The sequence below is a fragment of the Alosa alosa genome, chromosome 24, assembly GCF_017589495.1.
Source record: "Alosa alosa isolate M-15738 ecotype Scorff River chromosome 24, AALO_Geno_1.1, whole genome shotgun sequence".
NCBI lineage: Eukaryota > Metazoa > Chordata > Actinopteri > Clupeiformes > Clupeidae > Alosa > Alosa alosa.
In genome coordinates, this window is record NC_063212.1 from 7,549,964 (window position 1) to 7,574,079 (window position 24,116).

General features: G+C 42.6%; 2 protein-coding genes across 2 annotated transcripts in view; one reads left to right on the forward strand and one right to left on the reverse strand.

The window, feature by feature from the left end:
• The first annotated feature begins 1,020 nt into the window (after window positions 1-1,020).
• Window positions 1,021-5,084, forward strand: LOC125289204 (thioredoxin-like). Its single transcript, XM_048235912.1, has 5 exons — window positions 1,021-1,139; window positions 1,983-2,087; window positions 2,671-2,730; window positions 3,667-3,732; window positions 4,693-5,084. The coding sequence occupies exons 1-5, from the start codon at window positions 1,116-1,118 to the stop codon at window positions 4,753-4,755; spliced, it is 318 nt and encodes a 105-aa protein (XP_048091869.1). The 5' UTR covers window positions 1,021-1,115; the 3' UTR covers window positions 4,756-5,084.
• Window positions 5,071-24,116, reverse strand: part of svep1 (sushi, von Willebrand factor type A, EGF and pentraxin domain containing 1) — an 87,520-nt gene continuing 68,474 nt past the window's right edge. The window contains 11 exon segments of the mRNA XM_048235911.1: window positions 5,071-6,014; window positions 7,315-7,408; window positions 8,951-9,046; window positions 15,906-16,001; window positions 16,968-17,138; window positions 20,146-20,325; window positions 20,779-20,958; window positions 21,208-21,381; window positions 21,564-21,627; window positions 21,964-22,119; window positions 22,385-22,613. Of these exon segments, the coding sequence (XP_048091868.1) occupies window positions 5,984-6,014; window positions 7,315-7,408; window positions 8,951-9,046; window positions 15,906-16,001; window positions 16,968-17,138; window positions 20,146-20,325; window positions 20,779-20,958; window positions 21,208-21,381; window positions 21,564-21,627; window positions 21,964-22,119; window positions 22,385-22,613 (1,471 nt within the window). The 3' untranslated portion in view covers window positions 5,071-5,983.

Genomic DNA, 24,116 nt, shown 5'->3' on the forward strand with positions numbered 1-24,116 from the left:
TATTCATAAAGTAAAATAACTTGAAGATAGAGAGAATTTTACCTGGGGAGTGCAAAATTGAATCCTTCTGTGATATTTAAGTCTAATCACCAGGGGGTAAATATACACTGACATGCCTAAAGCGATCATGTAACTACACAAGACTCCTCCAACCCATCCATTTTTATCAAAATCATATGGTTTTGCCTCAAGGCCTTACACTCAAATGGCACCCAGCTCTGCAAATTATTTATTTTCTTGATATCTGGCCCTCGAAGCCTTCAAGGCAGACTAGCAGATGCTTGTGGGAATGTGGGCTTAGCATTTATTGACTCCATTTTCAGCTATCTGAGCAGCCAGCCATATCAGCAAATGTGATAACGCTGCTTTTTTAAATACTCATAGAGTAACAGAGGGAGAAGTGCACTAGTAAAACTACAATGCACCAGCAAAGCTCATTGTTTTCTTTGTGTGACTTCCTGCAGTGTAAAACCTCAACAGCTTATCACACCATTACATGACAGGCTGTGTGACAATAACAAAAATAGAGAAATAATGAAACAAACACAATAAGAGTTGACTGAATACCTGTCAGATGAATCGTGTAAAACACAGCATCGCACAGAAATAGTGGGGCCCCACACAGGTGGTGGTCACTCTTCCTTCCAAGAACTCAGTCATTAATAACTTTTTATGTTTGACATTTTATATATCCAGGTTGACATTTAACATGACAGTGCTTATTTAATGAAAATAGCATAGCCCTATGATGACCACACTTCACACTTGAATATCTAAATGCACAGTTCAAAGGTCGTAATTCCTGTTAAAAGTTGACATTAAGAGTTCCATTCAAGAAGTACCACTTGGTTTCAGTTACCACTATGTTTCAGAACATAAGACTTAGTTGAACCATCACAAGTCCGGAATTAGACAACATTTGAACAAATTTGAATTTGTGGCTATGTGGGCTATACTCACATTTGCAGTTAGTGCTGACTCGAAGCTGTGTGGGCAGGGCTACTTTGGTGTTTATAAAATCCACCTCTTGCAAGCATTCAGTTGCGTAGTTCTGGACTACTGTATCACACGAGACCGTGACGGACTATAAACTATAATTTACAGAAACCACAACAATGGTTCGTATCGTCGAAGACAAGGTAAGACTAAAAACCTGTGTTAATTTCTATTTAGGCTATCCAATTTGCTTGCAACAGCTCCGCGAGTTTGATTCAAATTGGATTAAGAAAAGGGATTTTTTTCATTCAGCAAATTCCAGGGATTTTAGCCTAAACTTTTTATTTTGCTAGATGCAAAATGTCTGTTTTTTTCAAAGACGACTATATTGAGAAAGGTCTTAGCGAGGGTGCTACAGAGTGTCACGAAGGTGATGGACGGAGTCAAGTTTGCTCCGAACCTCCACCAATTTAATTTATTTTCCATCGACCTGTGATAAAAATGCATATTTGTTTTTGATGACAAACTAAGTACCGACATGAGTTAGGCTAGACTAGTGTGTCGTTTCCTAGGGTAGTTGTTGTTGTCTTGTTGGCTCTAACAAGAGTAGCCTGCTTTCTTTAATCGATCGCGTTATCTCTACAGCCTGTCCCACTGAACGAACATAAATTCCACTCTCACAGTTCAGGGAAGTAATCACGTGGTCTTTGATTTAGCCTAGACCTACTATTATTTGTCCCAGTTCATGTGAAACTGGCTGTCAATGTCAGACAGCTGATAACGAACCTTGTTTAACCCGGTAGGTTACAATAGGAACTAATCCAGATTTTTAAGTAGGCTATTCTAGATTAATGTGTAGCCTAGTAGTGACGCTTTTTGTTGCATTTTATTTAATTAACTGTATCAATATATTAATGTATGTGTTTCAATCAAGTGGCATTATAGGAAATGAATCGTAGGCTACATGAAATAGTCCTCATATACATCCTGCCCCCCCCCCTCTCCTTTCCTCTCCCTCTCTCTCTATCAACCTCTCACTGTTATAGGACGCATTCCATCGGGCCTTGCGTGAGGCAGGTGGCAAGCTGGTAGTGGTCGATTTCACAGCCACTTGGTGCGGCCCTTGCCAAAGCATCGCACCCTTTTTCCAAGTGAGTATGAACTCGAACCTTTCTGACGATGCATGGACTACACTGTATGTGCTCCCTAGGCTGCTTATTCACCATGCGAGTTGCAAATGTACAGTAGCATCCCCATAATAACAGCAGGTGGGGCGGTCGTGGTCATATTGGGATTTAAGATGGGTCAGAGGAAGGTGTGGCCTCCATCAGCTTTGTTGTTTTCAGTTGTCGACATAGCAACCATCAGGGAAGTCCTCTCTCCTGGGGCTGCATGGGGCAGTCTATTTGCAATAACAATTATGAAAATCACCAAGCAAGTAACCTAGGCTATTACATGGAGGAAGGGAGCCTGGCTATAGAGAGTGTTGATAATAATGGTTTATGGTTATAGGCAAAACAGGAGAGTGACCGCTGATTAACTTGTAGTCTACTTCTTTCCAGGCATGGCCCAAGGCCTATTTATAAATGTAGACATGGAGCTACATTTATGAACGAATAACCCATTAAATATGATATGTGCAATAGTGTGCGTTTTGTGTGTAAATTCTTGGTAATTCTATTTTAATAACCTATCTGAATTCTTATCTGTCTCTTTCCCTCTCTTCCCTCATAGTCCTTGTCTCAAAAGTACACAGATGTGGTGTTCCTCAAGGTGGATGTGGATGACACACCGGTGAGTCATATCTAATGGAGGATTCAAATGTGTTTGGAATAGAAAATCCTTTGTTCCCAAGTAGTTATGCCATTATTTGACCCTATGTTAAGAAGCCTATTATAAAAAGACTAGCCATATATTTCATGTGATGTAGGCTAACAAAAGGATGTACTATAAATTATACTTCTAGATTTTCTAGAAGTTTTTCTAGAACAAAATGTGGATTTGATATTTGAGCACTACATGCTTGTTTAATTGTTTAATTTAAATGAATAATTCCTTGTTTAATTTTAAATACAGTAAATGGACAATGGCAATAGACTTGCATTCACAAGTAACAGGCAGAGTAGAAATACAACAGCCTAATCATTCATACCAAGAAACTAGCAGTTGTGTTACAGCATGCATGGGGACTAGAGTACATATAGCCTATTTAAGTCTCTGGTTATTCAACTGTTGCTGTGGGCTTAAATTACTTTAAAGCAAGGTCTTTTTACTATGGTTACTAGGTGTGACTGTCCATGCTATGTGGACAGACTTAGTTACCAAATACACTGTCATTAGGGCGTTGTGGTTTGGCAGAGATAAGGGTAGTTCACATCAAGAATGAAAAATGACCGCTCTAGCTAATATGAATTGTATGCATTATGGAAGAAAACATTTTTTTATAAACATAGAAGAGTATCTGATATTTTGTTCTGCATAAAACATAAACAATAACTAGACTAGAAGTTGTTGTTTTTATACTGCAAGGAAACAGGAAACTGTCAGTTGGAACGTTGAAGGGACATTCAGTGATGACTCACTAGAAGGGTTTTATTTTCGTTTCCTTCTACTCTATTGAAAGGACTGAAGTGGAGTGTATGGAGTCTGATTCATGTATATTACATGTGTGAGGCAGAAGTACTGAGACTGCTAACTAGAAATGTACAATGTGTATGTCTCTTCCTTCAGGACTTAGCACAGGAGTGTGAGATCAAATGCATGCCAACATTCCACTTCTATAAGAATGGCAAAAAGGTGAGTTTTTGCAGAAAGGGGATTAACCCATGTCAGGTCTCTGCAAATACATTTTAAAACCATATTCCTTTACAAACCTCACATTCAAACATGATTCAACATGATTTGGGTACTTATTTTTTTATGTCACACAGACCAAAAAATAATGTTGACAAAAAATGCTGTCTAAATGTCTGAGCAACTGAATCTGAAATAGACTGGTTTTCATAATGCCATAGTTTCAGCTGTTGTTTGTTATAGTATTCTTTGACAACATACAGTCAGTTGGTTAGTTCAGAGTTGAGACATACTAAGAGGGTGGATTGCACAGTGCTCTACCAGTAGAAATCCTCCAACCACCCAGTGGTTATAAAAACCCCATTCACCCACAGAATACCTCTTCTCTAATGTCAATTGACTGGGATGTATAAAGGAGCTCAGTCAGTTCTCAAAAAGGCAGCCAATGCTAACAATGTAGGGATGGGATGTGTGTGTGTGTGTGTGTGTGTGGGGGGGGGGGTTCTTATGAGTTATTTTTGGGACACCACTACCATGTTCACTCCAGAAACTGATGCTATCTGTTTTTTTTTATCTTTCTTGATCCTTCCAGCCATAGTTAAATTATTCTCTACTTGTTCGCATCACTCGAATGAGACCAATTCAGTTTTGTTGCATGAAAGGTTCCCTTTTTGGTATGGTACTTCCTGCCTCCATGAGCCTCAGTTGTACTCTCTTAATGTTGAAACCACGTATGATCAGATCGCATGTTGCTTGGTATCCTAAAGAAATCATGTATTGTATATGACTCAAAGATACATTTAATTGTCTTAGTTACCACACACACATTATATACATTACTGGCATACATTACTTTACAATACATTACTTCTAGATGAGATATGATGGGTGCTATGGTAATGACTGCCTGTAGAAATAATTATGTGATTAAAAATATACATTTTATATCTTTTTTTTTTTCAGGTTGATGAATTTTCTGGTTCCAACCGGGAAAAGCTGGAAGAGAAGGTCAACACACTTAAATGAATTTGAGACAGCGACCGCTACACTGTAAAAAAAGATTTTTTGTCTGCCTTATACAGCTGTTTAACCACCCCCCAGCCTTATAATATTATAATACACATGTAAAATAAACAAACATTTTGTTTACATAAACAGTTGAAACATTCCCATGTTTTCCCCCATCTGTCAGCCATGTTGCAATGAGATAATTATTATTGTTTGTGGTTTCAAAATGGGACTGGTTGGAAGCCTGTTTTATATCTTTTGGGCAGCTGATTGGGATGCATCTTATGCATCATATGTTGCGTTTTTAATTAATTAATTCAATAAAATAATGAAGGAACTAAACATAACAACCTGTCATCATTTCATCACATTGAAAGATATCAAAGAATTTTATGAAAGGAACAATTGATACCATTTGATCTGACATCAGAAGCAGACCACTTCAAGCCTTAACAAGCAAAAAGGGGAGGTCCCTGTTCCCTTTCTGTTTACGCTAAAGCTACACTCTTGATGAGTGGCCATTTCCGTTGCCCATAATCAAAAGGTGACATTATACATAACCTTCTCAGATGAATAATATGATTATTGGAGCTCATGAGGCTCTGCTACCTGCTGCTCCCCTCCCAAAGTGAGGTGTTTCTACTCAACATCTCACTTATCTCCTGTCTTGGTGAACAGTAAAGTTATAGTAAACACGCTTTCGCTGCGCTAGATAAGGGTTTTAAGCTGGTTAGGCAAAGAATTCAAGCCAAGACTGCCCTCAGGCTAACAAGGCCTTAGTTTTGGAAACAAGATTTCAAAGATTAGCAAATTAGTCAACCCCCATGAATATAAACAGAGCCCTCAGTCTGCGTGGCTCCTGTTGATTTGAGATTAAGATAACGCATCTAAATGAGAACTGATAAATGATAGGCATCTTATAAATGAAGAAATATACATAATGTGGAGTAATTATTGTATATGTATAATTGTGTTTTATGCTTTAATAAAAATGTGAGAATAGTTTATACACATATACACTGGACAATCACATCAACGTTTTTACACATCATACAAGTAAAAGTGTATAGCAGCATATAATTAATACTGTTTATTTTCTATATGAAAAAATACAGCTTTATTTTACAAAACATGTATTGGATTTTCTGGAGGGGGAAGAGAGAGAATGTAGCTTTCAGTTCTGTGATAATGGTTCCAAGATGACCCTGGCGGAGGAGGATGACATGATGGCGAGCGAGCAGAATTTTTAAAAATGAAAATATCCTGATTTTCTTTTCCTGGTGTAGGAAAAAAAAAACAGAAAGCATGTAAATACAATGAACAAAGAGCACAGTCACATTGCATGTGTGTGTGTGTGTGTGTGTGTGTGTGTGTGTGTGTGTGTGTGTGTGTGTTTGCGTGTGTGTGTGTGTGCTTGCGTGTGTGTGTGCATGTGTGTGTGGGAGTGTTCTTTTGAAGATATTGTTTGTTCGTTGGTGGTTTGCCAGGTGAGCAGTTGATCTGATGTGATACTGCATGATGAGGTTTTGAGTGGTGACCATTTAGGTTGGGCCTGGTGTGTGTGTGTGTGTGTGGGGGGATTAATAGCAGCTGCGGATCAGGGGAAACGCTAGGGGCAGCCCTATCCAGTCCATGTTCATCGTCAGCTGTTTTGCACTGACAGTCTGAAAACGAAAGGGCTGGTCTGGGCATCAGCCTAATGCAATCCTCAGACCGAATCACATGACAGTGGATGGACCTGCAACATGGCTGCCTGCCAAAGCCAACTTCTCAGTGTCTTATTGGCTGTGAGACTGGACAGGAAGTCAAGATGCTCCATGGTCCCATTAGTAAGCCTAGTTCCTACTGCCGCTGACTCTGGTGGCTACCGCCATGGCTGAGTCATCGGCAGTAGGAACTAGGCCTACAGATTTCCCTGTTGATATGCTTTTCATTTGCATGCAGTGAATATGAGAAGAACATGCATATGTTATGCACAGTTATTTATCTGACATGTGATGGTTTTACTTGTTTAAGTATGTGTGTTTGTCTGTGTTCATGTCATGTGTATACAGTATCATGTACACAGTATATGGACCACAAGACCACAAGTTGTAAATAAAGACATGCCAATGGATGGGAAAGCACCAAACAAGCTGCTGCAGTTGCCATCCTGTAAAAACAAAATACTGAAACTGAACATCTAACTCAACTGAGGCAGCCTTTTCGGTGCTTTCCCATTCATTGGCATGTCTTTACCATTATTTACACCTTTGTGTATTACATTACATTACATTTTTGGCTGACGCATTTTTAACCAAAGCGACTAACATGGTAAACAGTTTAAGTTTTAAAGCAATTCTCTCAACAATTTTAGAACAATTTAAAAACGGTAGAGTACAGTAAGAATAAGTGCATCAGTGAGTGCTGTTTTTAAACAGTTGAGTGTCAGTTCAAGACAGGTGGTAAGTGCTAGGATCAGCAAGACTAGTTGTAAGTAGTGCTATGAGAGGAGATGTTCTCAAAAGAGCTGGGTCTTCAGGAGAGTGTATGTATGTGCATGTGTGCGTGTGTGTGTGTGCGCGTGTGTTCCCTTACCTGGAGCAGTCGGGCCCACCCCAGCCAGGACTACAGTGACACCTGTTTGGCCGGATGCACCTACCCCCATTCAGACACGGGGAGGAACAGACGGCTGTAGACACAAACACACACAGAAGCACATCATTTTCCATCAAAGGAAACAACACAAGAGCTCTAACCTCACCCAGGAAAGTACACTAAATTACTGTGAGTGTGTGTGTGTGTGTGTGTGTGTAGTGGTGGTGGTGGGTGGGGGGAGGGAGTTAACAGTAAGACTACGTCTACACGAAACCGCCGGGAGGATTTTCTCAAGTCTGACTACAAGAATGCCTCCCAGTGCAAAAGGTGTGTGTGTGTGGAGGGAGGTTGTATGTGGGTGGGGTGGTGTGTGTGTGTGTTTTGTAGAGAGGTGGTGGTGGTGTGTCTGTGTGTGTGTGTGTGTGTGGTGGTGGTGTGTGTATGTGTGTGGTCTGTGTGTGTGTGGTGGTGGTGGTGTGTGTGTGTGTGTGTGTAAGGGAGGAGGGATTTCATACTAAAAGTCTGGCATTCCAAGAATTCCTCCCTGTGCAAAAGGGGAGTGTGTGCACTGCCGAACCATCAAGGCCAACTGATATGACTCAGCAGGCTGAGCTAAGGGCGGAGAAACACTGACTTCTTTATGTCAGTGTCCCTCCGGTGGTCAGTACTGAGGCTCGACACACTCAATCTGAGACCTTCCGTCCCGAGTCGCCTACAAATGACCCACATTTCTGAAGGGTCTAAGTATACTGTGACAATTCAGACGTTTACTGATGGTCAGCAGTCAGGCTATTTGTTTTGCTGATCACCTCCATGATGATAGGACCTCTGCTTAAATTTGAAACATTCTGCTTCCAGAAGTATTTGAGAGAACTCATTAGCATGAGGCTGATTCTGAGGAAGACATAGTAGTGTCGAAACATCAGTCAAGTGTTTGCACTGAAATAAAAGGCAGCAGGCGATCAGTGTGCTCCGGCTCCCTCTCTTCATCTTAAACTCATTAGCTTTTCTTTGCTGGTAATTACACTGGGTAACACCCACAGCTTTTTCTTCTGTTGATCCTGGCTTACAGCACCATAAAAGCTGGCAACAGCCCATCAGTGATGAAGTGGGGTGTATCTGAAAGGGACATCATGTCCTTTGTTTGGTTGTAAACAAACTCTTATTATTTTATTGTTTGTGTGTGCCTTGACATGAGAACATTATATGATGACTGTTGACCAGCCGGCTTTCTTCCCTGGTAATAGCAGTCTAGGCTAGACACCCTGTTTATACACCTGTATTTGTCCCACAGGTTCATTTAATCTAATCTCCAACTGAACATTGCTTTTTATGTTTATCCAACCTTAAACCAACTTTACCTGTGAGAGAAATGTCTTAAATGTAGAAAATGAAATCTGATGTTGTGTGCATTCAAGTATGGTTTGTAACATTATATCAACTGAAAATGTGGGGAACATTGTAGGGACACACCCATTTCACATGTACATGAGTACATAAAAACTGGAATTAAAGGTATGCAAACAGGTATACAAACAGAAAGACATTTTCCATACTACCATGAGCTCTCCCTTACACACACACACACACACACACACACACACACACACACACACACACACACACACACACTCACCTGTGTGGCATCGCGTGCCTGTCCACCCAGTGGGACACTCGCACTGGTAGGGCGCCACACATCGGCCCCCATTCAGACACGGGAGAATACAGATGGCTGTGGAGACAGACACGCCAGACCACAGTAGTTACTCCACGGTGTCTTACTCAACACACCTGACCACCATAGCCTAATGACTGCTCTAGGAGGAGTGGGACTTAACTGGAACAGGGAAGTAGTGTGTGAATGAGAAGCCAAGGAGTGATTCATACCCTTTAGAATGACGTGAACGTTTCTGTAGACACACTGCCATTCAGTTTGAATCAGTAAACACAGTTAAAGATTCACACAGAATCCTTGTTCCACAACTCCTGCTTTGTGCCTTGGCTTGCAGCATAAAATTTCCGTTTGTTACAGTAAGCGCCCCCTTCCTATCCGTTCATCACTTCCTCCCCCACCCTTCATGCCACTCTCCCCTTTATCTAGCTCTCGCTTTCCCGTTCGTCTCTGAGTGCTCTCTCTCACTCCCCCTTTCCCTTCATCTCTCCCTCCCTCCGCCTCTCACCCATTTCATTTCCTTTTGCCTTTATCACACTCTCTCTTCTCCATATCCCTCCAAAGTGCTTTCTCTCTTTCCCTCTCATGTGTCTCTCTCTCATGTGTCTCTCTCTCTCTCACTCATCTCACTCCAGCTCACCCTTTCTGTTCATACGTTCTCACTCTCTCCCCTCACACCTCTTCCTCAGTCTCTTCCCCCATGCCCCCTCCCTTTCTTTCCCTCTCTCTCTTTAATTTTAATAATCAATTCATTGGCATTATCATTCATGTATTAGTGCTGCCAAAGCAAAAGGTGCTACAATAAATACTGATACTGACTGACAGGGAAAATGCTTGAAGGATGAAATGAAATATTTAAAAGGATCTTTCATGTCCCTTCTTTTATTCAGCCTGCCTCCTTCATGCCTCTCCCCATCCTCTGCTTTTCTCTCTCCATCTCTCTTCTCTCTCCCTCTCTCCCGTCCTCTGCTTTTCTCTCTCCCTCTCTCCCGTCCCTCTCTGCAGCTGTAGAGTGCACCTGCACTGAGGGGAACACTGAGAGCCCTTTCAGCTGACAGACGTCTGGCTGATAGAGCCTGATGAGCCACCTCCTCCTCCTTCTCATTTCAGGGTGCATCCTGATTCAGCCCTACCTGCTTGTCTCCTCATTTTAGGGTGCATCCAAATTCAGCCCTACCTACTCATCTCCTCCTCATTTTAGGGTGCATCCTAATCCAGCCCTACCTACTCATCTCCTCCTCATTTTAGGGTGCATCCTAATCCAGCCCTACCTGCTCGTCTCCTCATCTCAGGGTGCATCCTAATTAAGCCCTACACACTTGTCTCCTCCCCACTCCCTCCTCATCACAGGATGCATTCTAATTCTGCCCTACCTATCTCCTCCATCTCCTCCTCCCCCCACCCCCCTTCTCTGCTCTCTACTCCTCCCCACGTACACAGACAGACCACTCCATTAAACATTAACAGACCGACAGCACAGCCAGAGGAGGGTGCCAGAGGTGAGCCGAGGTAATGGCTGAGGCGGGGGGCTGTGGTGGCCTTAAGTGAGGAGGGCAGGATTAGCTGAGAGGAGTATGCAGGGATGTGGTCTTTCAGAGGGGAGGAGAGGGGAGATGAGGGCATGGAACTTGCGATTATTAGCTGGGATATCTGTATTGTATTACTGCACTCGGTGAGGAGGTGATGCTAGGTGAGGCATTGAGATGAGAGCATAAAGGTAGATGTGTGTGTGTGTGTGTGTGTAGGTGGGTGGGCGATGGACGAGGTTGAATCAGGACAGAAGAGCACACAGGCAAAGAGACATGCAAAACCTGTAAGCAGAAGTAAGTTGAGTAACAGCACGGGGGACTGAGACGTGATGAAACACTGTGTCGGAAATGTCTGCGAACGGAAATCATAGGCTCCTACACAGCCATGTGAGTGAGACGTAATCTGTCACTCAGTTTGAGATAAGACTAGGTAAACAGAACTAATCCCACGTGTGGTAAAACAGGGAAACACTTCCATGAGAGCATATACTGTACATCAGGGATGTCAAAGTCAAATACATTAGAGGGCCAAAAAAACAAATTTGCTACAAGCCGAGGGCCGGACTGGTTCAATGTTTATTAAAACATATTAAAATGACTGCACGTAACCTGTTGTACCAAGACGTGTAGGCCTACTGTATTTTATTTAATGATTAAATTAATAATGACTGTGACTGAAGTGCGGGCAAAGTTTGCACAGAAATGTACGATTTTTCCCATCCTCACCGACCTTGTCATAAAACTTGTTTAAATGATCATATGATGCCTCCTTGCTGCTTTGTCGTCTACATCATCCTTTCTCAAACTTCTTTGACCTGAGGCCCAGTCAAGGCATACTTTGGGGTCATAGGGCCCACCTACATGAACCCACCCCCTCCTCCCACCCCCCATCAAATTATCATAATGATATCACAATTATTATTATTTTTATACTATATTGCTATACATGCACTTCAAAACAGTCAATGTTTAAAGTGCTAAGATTGTTCACAAAAGTTTGTGAAAACATGCACATCAGAGTACTGCTTTACTAATGTAAAATATAATTAGGCCTACAATAGTTTCATTGTTTTTGCACTGATGTGTCTTCTCAAAATAACAGCAGTTATATTTGTTTTGGGATATGCTATTCATAATTACATTTATGCTATTTAATTATTTAATTTGAATGCCTGAATGTAAGGATTCAGGAGACACAATACCAGCTTTTGTGAATGGTAAATGGCGGATCAGATCATGCGTAAATCACTGATCTGGAGATCTTTAACTAAGACTAATTAATAGCTTTTGGCTGACTTTAATACTTAATGCCAAACAGTGTTTTATATAGTCTGTGCTCTGTTTTTTATGGAAGTTGCATAAATCCACGTCGTTCTATTAAATGTCGTTTCATAATTAAATAGCCTTCCAATAGGCTATAGAGCATGGTCATTATGGGAAAATAAAACAGACCCCTCGGCTGTGGTTCCCTGTTGGGACTATTTGTTTCTCAGCAAAAGCCACGGCTCTTCACAATGCAAGTAACAAATAAGACTTGAATGTTTCAGAGACATTCTCATGGTCATTATTTTTCGAAAACAAGAATGACTTTCAATGGCAAGTTTGTGCTTGGAACTTCATTCAAAAGTGAAAGCAGGGATCAATGTGTTCTAAAGAATGTTTGATTCAAGTTCATCATGGGTTGCGAAATTTGTTTCTCAAAAAAAAGCCCGGTCAAATAAGTGTACAGAGACATATCATGGAGTTTATTTTTTCGTTTTGGCAAGTAGCAGAGGTCCGGGTTATAGAACTGTCATCATGGGAAAATAAGTTTCACCAAAATGGCTGGCGTCTATACGGTATCCCTGTCGGGACTTACCCCATAATGACCGGCGTTCTATACATTATCCCTTACATAATGACCGGCGTTCTATACATTATCCCTTACTTATTACACGGCTCTTCATAGTGCTGCAGAATGCTCCATTCACTTGAATGGGCCTTCCCAACGTTCGGCGGTCTGCTAATTCTGAATAACAGACCGTTGCTAAATATAACAGACAGCTGTCAAGGAAAATGGGCTTTGTGCTTCTAAGTCAATTCTTTCATATCACTACGCAGTCATATCACTACGCACTAGTGACATGTGGTTTAATCAGTGTTGGGCAAGTTACTTCAAAATTGTAATATATTATGTATTACTTATTACTGTCATTTCAAAGTAATTCATTACATTATAATATTACTGTCTTTGAATTGTAAGGCATTACACTACTATTGTATTACTTTTAAGTTACTTTTACCAAAATATCTGGAATGGATTTGGAATTCTAAATGCAGTTTATTATGCTCAATGCAGCTCATTGCACTTCTAATGGAGGGCGATGTGGTAGAACATAATGCCTGAGCTAGGCTTAAGGCTAACAACAGTGGAATGCAATAGGTGCAGTGATGGCTCATGATGTAATACAAGGAACAATCATAGCCAGAATTTTGTTTAAAAGAAGACAAAAGGTCAAAGTCTGATCAATTGTGATAGAAATGCTGTAACTTTGGAGGCTTAGGCCTACTATATACAACTACCCACTGTATATTGTAACCCAAAACTTAAAGACATGTCAAGATAGGCTACACAGTGCAGCTACTGGCCATTTTTGTGCCCTAACTGGTGAAGTGGTGAACTGGTAACAGAAAAATGTCAGATATCTCAACCACAATGACATCAATAGATGGTAAGGTGTTGAGTGGGGGGTGATCATAACACACACTGAACCTGTCATGAAGAGGCCAAAATGATTGACCTGTCACCCCCCAATCCAAATGGATACAACTGCATTTATAGGCTAAGCCTAGGTCTACATTGCCCGGTTGTACAGATTACCAGTCCGAGCCTGCCCCACTGGATGATCCATACGACATTGGAGCGCAAATCGTGAGGGACTCTCTTAGCAGGGCGAGGGGTTTTAGAGACCGCCAGAAAAAATATATAGCCTACCCGAACGATATTCTCTATGAAGATATAGATTGTCAGCCGAGGGAATTCGTTATCTTTGTCAGATGATCTAGGAAGATGTCTCATAGCAATGCCCGTACGTGGACATTCATGTATTCCATCGGTGATGCTGAACATCTGAGCAAGAATACTGTATGTCCGAAAATAAATCGGACATAGGCCTACAGTATGCTGAACATTTGAGCAAGAATAAATCGGACATAGCCTACAGTAGGCCTAATAAATTAAAATCACCATTTTAACAAACGTATTGAATTGAATGTCATATTACTGTACCCTGCACATACACATTTCCACAGCACCAGAATCCGACCGAATGCCTCCCTCAACCCCCTCCATAATTGGCCTTCCACTATTATTTGTGATGGCCAACTCCTCTGCTACTGTAAAACACTCTGGTGCCTTTCCTCCTACAGTAGTGTTCAAAGACACCCTTTTCTTGTTAGCTGTAAAACAGAGGCTAGTGAAGTGAAGGCTATAAGCTAGGCCTGAAGCTTTGCTACCAACGTGCACGCATGCATTGAATAAACGCTCATACCAAGACTTAATTCTATGCCTCTATGTTTGATGACACCAAACTAACAAGTATGTCCTACTAATTGCAGAAATGTTTGTTTTCTTTTTCTGTCCGCGGCTCCTTGATCAATTGCGCAGCAAATTATCCGACGATGGCCCGGGAATAATTTCACTCTGCAGACCATCGTCCACATTGCGGACCGCGACCCATAGTTTGACAAATGGTGACCTGCATGCTGCCATATTAAGGCCTGTGTTTTAGCCGGGTTTTCGCGTGGAAGGCTCTGTAGAAATCTGTCACCCTATTCAACGACTACTCAAAATATGAACGATTTCAGGCACAACACTGGGGAGGGGGGTAGCTGAAAGTTGACATCTGCCCTGACTGAATACTGATGAATAATGAAGCTGAGGCCCACTTGCGGCGCCGCAGTGAGTTCGCGGGCTACCGTTGCATTGTGGGGAATGGAGTATTGGTGCGTGCAAAACAGCAGCCGGCCGCTGTGGCCTGCAGGCCGGTTCTAATACTAATCAAATATCATCCCGGGGCCGTAGATAATTCATTCGCAGGCCGGATGGGCCTTGACTTTGACATGTCTGCTGTACATGGATTAACAATACCATGTCAAATATTGACAGGCACGCTGTTTTGGTCCTGCTGTTAGTTTTCAGTATTACTTTTTAAAAGCAGGTTTCTGTGTCCTCTACCACACCAGCTAGAAGAATGTGTGTCATTGTGTGGCAGTTTTATGATCAGGGTAAGCGCTTGACATTAATCTAAAATGTCAATGACAATAAATTCCTCTGTTGATTAGCTAGATTAGCTGAACACATAGGAGTCTGTTCTGTGCAAATGTCCAAGGGTCCAAACCCAGATAACACCGGGCTTACAGATCCAAACCTTATCTGGGCCAGACACACCAGACTCACACCAGATCAGGATCAAAGGTCAGCCACCATCTTGGCAGCAGAGGAGGAAAACTCTAGCTTAAGAGAGTAGAAGTCCTACAATAAATTTGTTCCAACCATGCAAGCCAGCAAATTTTGCTGCTTTAATAGGGACAACAAGGAGGTGGCCATTAAGGCTGTGGTGTCTGCAGAACACTGACCCCTCACACTCTCCCCCACGATCTGTTTGCGGCACTGAGCAGGACTAATGCATGTAAGGCTGCTGGTCCTGATGGCATCGCCGGACACGTCCTCAGGGCCTGTGCAGTGCAGCTGACTGAAGTTTGGACTGACATATTTAACCTGTCACTAGCCCAGACAGCTGTCCCACAGGCGCTTTAAAACCACCTCCATCGTGCCAGTGCCAAAACACTCCACTGCAACGAGCCTTAATGACTTCCATGCAGTTGCACTAACATCGTCATGAAGTGCTTCAAGAGGCTAGTCCTGGTGCAGCTCAAGACCTGCTTTCCACCCTCACTGGACCCCTTCCAATGTGCCTACTGTCAGAACAGGAGCATGGAGGATGCCATCTCTATGGCATCATCAAAGAATGCCCCCGCCCCACCCCCGATGCCTCCTTGCCTGTGCTTGTTGATATGTCCACGACCATGGCAACCTTGACAGGGACAACTAGGAGGCAGACAATCAAGGCTGAATGAATGAATTGAATGTCAGTCGTCATTTGTAAGTCACTTTGGATAAAAGCTATGGATATTAGCTAAATGGATATTAGCTAAATGGATGTATGTGTAATGTGGTGCGGTCGAGGAGGACGGAGGATGCCCCATGCATGCAGCCATGCGCCCCCAGGAGGAAGAAGCTAATCGGACAAACTCTGTTCATAGTGTTGTACACGGTCAAGCAAACAACAACAACAACAAACAACAACAAATAAACAAACAGCAGCCATGCTCAAGGCGAGGTCACATACGCTCTTCACAGAGTCGCCCCATCCATCCCTCCGGACAGGCGCAGGTGTTGGGCCTCTGGCACACCCCCCCGTTCTGACACTGGAGCCAACATATAGCTGCAGAGGGACGACAGACACACTTCAGTCACTCTCAAGGCCAGTGCTGAGGACTCTAGAGGGCCCGGCTAGATTAGAGAAGAGGAGGGAGAGGGGGATGGGTCTCATTGCATATGCGCACAAGCTGGGTCAGTACGTTGGGCCGACAACCCTGCCAAACGACACGGACAGAGAGAATATTAAAATGTTACGAGTAATAAGAAGAAAAGAAAAAAACAAACATAATAGGAGCCATGCTGCATTTAGAGCCTCAAATCAAAGATTTTTGTTTGCAGGAAATTGAAACAAGCAACATTCTGATAAAGTCATTGGAAACTGTCTTTTCCATCAGAGCCCAGAGTTCATAAGTTCATACTGGAGTTTAGTTCCATCCATGATATGTCTGAATGCGGCACACCTGTGAAAGTCTCATCTTTCATTTTAGGATAGATAGTGCAGGCTGCAGGAAGGATTCTAATAGAAAAACATGCTTTCAGAAAAACATGACCTTGTAGGCTTTACAGTGCCAGAATGGTGTGTTGAAATACTGTAGAGCGTTATACAGAGCCCTGAGTGTCTCTGGGATAGTCCCTGCTTAGCAATGTAGCAGCATACTCATCACTTATCAGTTTCTTGTGAGAGAGGGTCATTCTGATTGAATTACTAGCACACAGCGGCTGTGTATGTGTGTGTGTGTGTGTGTCCATGTCCACACACGTCAGGGCAAGAAACAGGATAGTAAAAAGTCTGTGTAAGAAAAGACTGTGTCTGTGGGTTAACATACAAATGTATGTGTGTGTGTGTGTGTGTGTGTGTGTGTGTGTGTGTGTGTGTGTGTGTGTGTCAAGGCTGGAAAACAGAAAGTGAAAGCGAAAGTCTGTGTGCATGTGTTCATAAGAGAACAGAAGACAGGCGACAGAGGAAGCGGTTGTCATTCCATTCATCCACAGACAGGGCGACTCGTCGAGGGGGAGTAGAGGTGATCACCTCGGCAGGAGGGGGGGTGGGTCCACGTCCCGTTCTCCAGGCACCTGCTCCGGCTGCGGCCCTCCATGGCGTACCCGCCGAAGCACGAGTACACCGCCACGTCCCCGAACTGGAAGACCGCCCCCCGCACCACCCCGTTGGTCACGTGGAGAGGGGGGCCACACGACACCCCTGCACACAGGCACCTGGTTAGCCCAGCTCAGACCCCTCCCTGCCCCGGGGGAGCAAGGCTGCCCCCTAGAGGCTGCTTTTACAGTTGTTGTACAGTTGTCCCTCTCCTCTCCTTACATATTCATTTTCTTTTTTGGTTTAGTTACTTTGCTTGCCATATTGTCCAAAAATGAATACAAGTTCAAGAATTTCAACTTAAGTTTGAAAGTTCAACTCAATTTTGATAAAAAATTAATTTCAGATTAATCTCCAGAGGTAGGCTAAGCCAAGGATCAGGTTTAAGTATACACAACAATACAGACATGAAATATGAGGAACAAATATCCTGGATACTTCAAATATCCTCAAATGTTCACATTAAATCCATTGCATATTTTGCTTAATAAGAAATATGTCCTGCCATATAAAATTATGTCCTCAACCTGGCTTCAGAGTACAACCATTAATTGAATCATACATTAAAATCTAAAATGAACATCTTTGTCATTAGGGATGAATGCTGTTCTGTTAAAATGAGCAGGCAATCTTGAGGGTAATAAAACTCTTGTGTATCCAATCCATCGTATTAAGAGCCACATTAAAAGTTAAGTGCCTGTACTTCTGTGCACGTTATTATAAACCATGTGGATCAGCAACTGTGTCGACATATTTAATCAGAGCAGTGCAGTTCAAACTGCTGATGTTGAATCTGGCACAACCTCTACATACGATACAAGATTCCTTATGGGTCAGTTCATGATGGCTTTTTTCAAGTTTTTGAGTATCCTCACTGAAAGGAAAAATCTCCTATAAAAATGTCACATGAGAAAGAGGAGCCTGGAGAAAATTGAAAGTAAGAGCAGGAAGCCAAGCCATGCAGAGACGTTAACAAGCCAAGCCAGAACCGGTCAGGAAGTTTTCAACCGCTCGAACACAAAACCCAATGTTTTTTATTTGCAACCACATTCACACTTTGACACTTAACTACGTCATGCGGATGCGGGGCTCAACCAAAAGCAAACCACAGGTGTGAGAAAGCGAAAGAAGAAATGCAAGGAAAAATGCAAAATATCTATCTGCAGATAAGTCACGCACGGAGCAAAAAAAAAAAAAAGAGAACAGAGCTCCTGTCAGTTAAATGTATATTGAATCTACATCTTTAAACACTAAAGATGTGTACTCTACAAAATCCTGGAATGGTCCTACTTTCTTGATGTCCGATCAGCGTTAGATGTTGAACAGCAAGATCAACAAGTAGTAGTAGTTGCAACAGGACAGTGGTGTTACTGGTTATAGCGATGCAATGACAAAACAGCCACTTTCCTGTATTTGCAGGGAGAGCCCGAAAGTGCGACTCAATGACTCAACACTCAACAACAAAAACAGCAGAGGAAAGGGAAGTGACACCTAGCCACTCAGAGGGGAAATACTGGCAGCCAGTGTTGTGCGTGAACGAGTTCAAAAGAACGCGTTCATTAAACACGCTCATTTTTTCGTGAACGTTGAACTGAACGCAACACATTTTTTAATAAAGAACTTGAACGTGAATTAGTTCACATTATGTGTCATGAACGGCAGACATCACTGTAAATGAACGTTGGAATTTGTTAACTGAGTGACATCTGTTTTCTCTTTTAAAAACGCAACGGAGAATGTTCCTCCCTCCTGTATTCTCGCTGGTGAATTATGTATCACCAGACAGAAATGCTTTTGACATTGTGTGCGCAATGCATTGCGGGCAACGTAGTGTCCGGCTGAGAATAGTTGAATAGCATATGCTTCCCCACAACGTTACCCGTGATGAATTGCAGCGGGGTAGGCATAGCAACGCCGCATAGCAGGCAACGACGAGAGCGCCGAGGGCTGGATTGCACTAAGTATAGAACTGGTCTAACTTGTCTGTACTGCTGCAAGTTTTATCACCTGGTAAGAAACCCACAATTGCAGTGTCATGAGCAAATGTCTAATGAGCAGCTTCAAAGAACGTATAGTGATTTCTAGCTCGTAGTGTGAAAAAAAGTATTTATTTAAATATCTCACGAAAAAAGTAAAATGAACTGAACTTTGAACTAGTTCAGAATTAAAATTGTGAACTTTGAACGTGAACTGTTCACTTTGAGCATGAATGAACTGAACTTGAACTAGTTCAGAAAAGCTGTGAACTGGCACAACACTGCTGGCAGCAGCATCAGCAGACAAACAGAGTTGACAAGTCTCGGTGCAACTATGGATTTTTCACGCCATTTTGATGTAAGCAGCACTGTGAAACAACAGAGCACCACATGAAGCCACGGATACACGGATTGCACCGAGACTTGCCAACCTGGTTCCGAACAGAAGAATCAGCAGAGGAAACAAGGTTGGAATGTCTCTCAGCACAACTATCCATGGCTTTACATGGTGCTGTGTTGGTCCACAGTGGTTTTCACATCAAAACGATGTGATATTCACAGTAGAAAGCGTTAAACGGCTGCCTGCTTGTTAGTGAAAGTGTCAAGAAGCTGCATAATCAACTTAATTTCAGTCAAGCAATTATCTTCTACAGTCATTGAAATTCAAAAACTCAAACACTCTGTGAAATCGACTCACTTAAATTATCAGAAATAAATAAAATATTAGATAAAAAATGATAAATAAACAATGGATATCGGATATGCAAAGGATGCAATGGCATCTGTGACTAACAGGTCATGGTACATTTGATATCTGCTGTGATCTGGGGGTTTAGCATTTTTAGCAACAGTTCAGTTGGTGTAACTGTCAAAAGCCACAAAGCAGCCCAGTTCTGTTTTACTAGGACTACTCAGCTGTGCCTCCGTTGAGGAAGAAGTAAGTTCTACAGTATGTGCATGTTTTTAAGATGGAACAATCAGTATATGTGAGCGGTCTGCTCTGAAATTATTTTTACAATTTAATGACAACAACAACAACAACAAAAACATAACAAAACGATAACAAAACAAAACCGAGAAAAAAAAAAAATGAAACTGCGCCCTTTTTGATTTAGGTTCTCATCAGGGCTACTCACTCTCACACACTGTGCTGATGGGACTCCATGTCTGGTCAGCTTTGCAGGTGAGTGTGGCCGTGCCTTTAGCCTGCTGGCCCTTGGGGCAGGTGACGGGCACCGTCTGGCCCACCACGAAGCCCCCCTGTGAGGCGTTGGTACTGCTGTCTGACCACCCCGGAGGAAGGGGACAGGACTTGGCTATGGAGGAAGACAGAGAGGACATCAATGGCCATGAAGATGGACAAATGACAGCATGACAGTTTAGTGCACACATGAATGCCCATTATGATGGACAGGTGACAGCATGACAGTTTAGTGTACATCAGGCAGACTTAAAGTAGCAGTACGTTTTGTTCTGCGCTAACTACCGAAAGCGCATGCATAAAAATTGCAAACACATGACCACCATCCTAACTGTCACTGACACTGCCAATATGATACCTGTTTTGTTTTGGTGAAAGCCAAAGTGAAACTGTGAAAGCTTTTCTGATATTTTCACAGGATGTTCTGACACGTCTCACAGAACCCAGATTCATTTCCTGAAAACGTCTTCCACTGAAGCATCTATCTAAAGGTCATCCAAGGTGTTGTGGCTAACCAGCACACACACCAGGTGTTTTTTGTTTTTTTCCAATAAGAAATGGGCCTTACGTGTGCAGACTGGGAGGGGGGCGCTCCAGGAACCGTTCCCCATGCAGACTACCAGCGGCTCCCCCTGCAGGTCAAAGCCCTTATCGCAGCGGAAGCCCAGAGCCTGGCCACTGGCCAAGCTGTGCTCAAGCACCCTCCCGTTCAACAGCTCCTGAGGACCACCACAGCTCTCAGAGCTCGCTGAGAGAGAGAGAGAGAGAGAGAGAGAGAAAAAAGAAATGGTGGAAATATATGGAGGAGAAAGGGGTAGCAAGAGAGATGAAGCAGAAAAGACAACGGGGAAAAGGATGCTAGAATATGAATAGTGCATTGCCATCCATCCAGTTCTTCATGTCAGTTCCTGACACATTATTGCTGTCAGGCACAATTGAAAATAAGATGCAGCAATGACATACATAGAACAATAGTGTATTATATTGTTCCGTTTACCTTCACATGATGGTATGGGGAAGCTCCATTTCCCATCAGACAAGCAGGTTAGATTCTTTGGGCCAACTAAGCGCAGCCCTGAATTGCATTCATAGCTGACAGTGCTTTCAAACGTGTCGCTCGTCACATACGCAACTGCATCCTCAACCTCGGGGGGCTTTCCACAAGAGATGGCTGAGTAAGAAAGAAAATAACACCAACCATCAAATGTGTGCTATGGTGTGAGATGTGTCAGGAAATGATAGTACACAAAGAATTCCTCAGTGAAAACCTGTAGCACATCACTAAAACTGAAGGTGTCTCCTGGTCAAGTTCTCTGGGGGTTTGATGCAGAGAGCACTAAGATTTATTCTTACCGAGACACTCGGGTGAGTTCCCGCTCCACATTTGGTCCCTCTGGCACGTCAGAACAGAGTCCCCCTGGAACAGAACCACGGGGTTACAGCACCAGAAATGCAAATTCACCCTCCCTCACATGGCCTCTGGGAAACAGCACAATTTCCCAGCAGCGTAGGCCCAGTATCGATCTCAAATCTGTCAAACACACTGGACTGGAGATTATGCAATAGACGCAGTAGGCCATGCATTATTATTGGATACATGGAATCTGATGCCTTCAGCACTAAAACAAGAAGAAAGATTACAGTAAGATAAAACGAGAGCTTGGCAAAGCATAGCGCAAATGATCGAGACAATCAATTTGTATAACATCACCAGGTGAACGGCAAAATGACATTAATAACAGCTGGTTGGTACCTTGATTATGAAACCTGGGAGACAGCTGTATATAACCATATCCCCATAGGCGTGACCTTTGCCCTCTAGGCTTCCGTGGAGAATAGCAGGGGGCTCTCCACAGGTGATGGGCAGACAGGAGTTGGAGAAAAATACGGGAGACCAAATTCCTCCACGCTATAACCAACAAAAAACACAATCACTGTTTAATTCCAAACAGTTTAAAAGTGGAGGCCAACATTAGACTGAATATAAATGTAGGTCAAAACACTGCTTTAGATATCCAGAATATATAACCAATGTTTAAGTGTAAGTGTTTTCATTAACATAATATTCATGGCAGGAGAACTTCACAACTTTTTGTGAAGATTTATGTATTTATGTACAGTATATGTAGTGTAGTCATTTATTCATTACTAAAAGGAGCACAAATCCAACTCACTTCACACTTGGAAACACTCGGTCCCTCCAGGTGGAAGCCAGTCTTGCAGGACAGGGTGACGGTGGCCCCTAGGGGTGTTGGGTGTTCCCCTGTGGCCACCAGGTGGGTGAGGTTGGCAGGGAGGTGGCAAGGCTTTGGCCGACAGCGCACGCTGTGCTTGGACCAGGTGCCATCACTCTGGCAGGAGAGTGTGCTGGTCTGTGTGGCCAACTCAAAGCCATCTAAACAGCTGTGGAAGCAAATGGACTTCAAATGAGAAAGTCGAAAAGGTTTTCTTCACCAAACACAAGAGTATACAGAGTATACACAAGAGTCAAGAGTTGTATACAAGTATTAACTCAAATGTGTTACTGCCGAGTTACTTCTGAGTTACTAACGCAAAGGTTTAACTCAAATGTGCCACTTCTGAGAGAAGCTGTAAACACATTAATCAATGCCATTCTGGAAGGTCTTCAGACTCAAAAAGGATTTAGACTGTTACACTGTACAGTATGTGATCTGTGTGATAAAAACCAATTGAATCCTTTTGGTATCATTCATAATTTAATGTCTGCTTACCATTGCATAGAGTTTACCTAAACTGATAATGCTAAGAGTGTCTGTCAAAAAAAATGCATGACAAGATGGGCTTGCATTTGTGGGTTATTGATCAGCATTGCCTAATGGACAATATCACAGACAGGGTGCAGTAGAATTACTGTGGCTGTCACAATACTTTACCCAATCAAACAGTGCTCGCTCTCAAAGGAGCACTCTAAATGATTAGGTTATTCTAATCTACCAGAGATGACTGGACTTTCAGGGTATAGATAAGCAGACTCTTTTCTTTCTTTTCATCTTTCTTTTTTGGCTTCTATGGAGGTATAATAGCATCTTTTTTAAAAGAAAATATCCGTAGTGATGAATATGTATAGCCTTGAGTAAAAGCTTTGCTGTGTTATCCCCGTAGCCTCTGATGGGAAGTAGAGGACATCCTGGCTCACCAGCTGAATTTTAATAACGAGCAAAGTGCAAAGTCCCTCAAAGAGCAAGGTGTCTCGTACACGACCTAAAGCTAGCGGGTGGCATGTGAGAGCTTTGTGCTGACTCACAAGATCTTGTTAATGATATTAAATAATGAAAAATCATTAATAGTTATCAAGTTAGATTTAGACTGTAGACCTTGCTCTTTGGTCACCATTCAAATTAGGGTCCTTAAAGGAGAATTCCGGTGTGATATTGACCTCAAGTGTGCTGAAACATGATACCGAGTGTGAATGTATGTCTCATAGCCCATCTCGGCTTGTCCCCTGCAATCGGGTGCTAGTTAGCTGATGATACCAAAAGCTTTTCAATGGGGGTGCCTTGGGCATCGGCCTAGCCATGCAAATAAATCACTGTTTTACACCATTTACGAGGCTCAACGCATCTCCACACTTCATTGGTAGACTTCTGAGGGCCCTGGCATTTAAAACGAGACATTGAGAACTTTGTATCTTCACGAAGTTTAGCGTTTGCAGCCATCTTGAATTTAGTCACGATAAGTCGAGCGACGAGTGAATGAACAGGTATGATAGGGATCAGATTCCAAAAATAATTCTGTGGAAATGCATGGATTCCAGTTGCTGCTACTGGAAGAAACTGGAATCCATGCATTTCCACAGAATTATTTTTTATAAATCGTCTTGTAAGTAAACTACCAGTGCATTTTCAAAGTTCTCAATGTATCGTTTTAAATGCCAGGGCCCTCGGA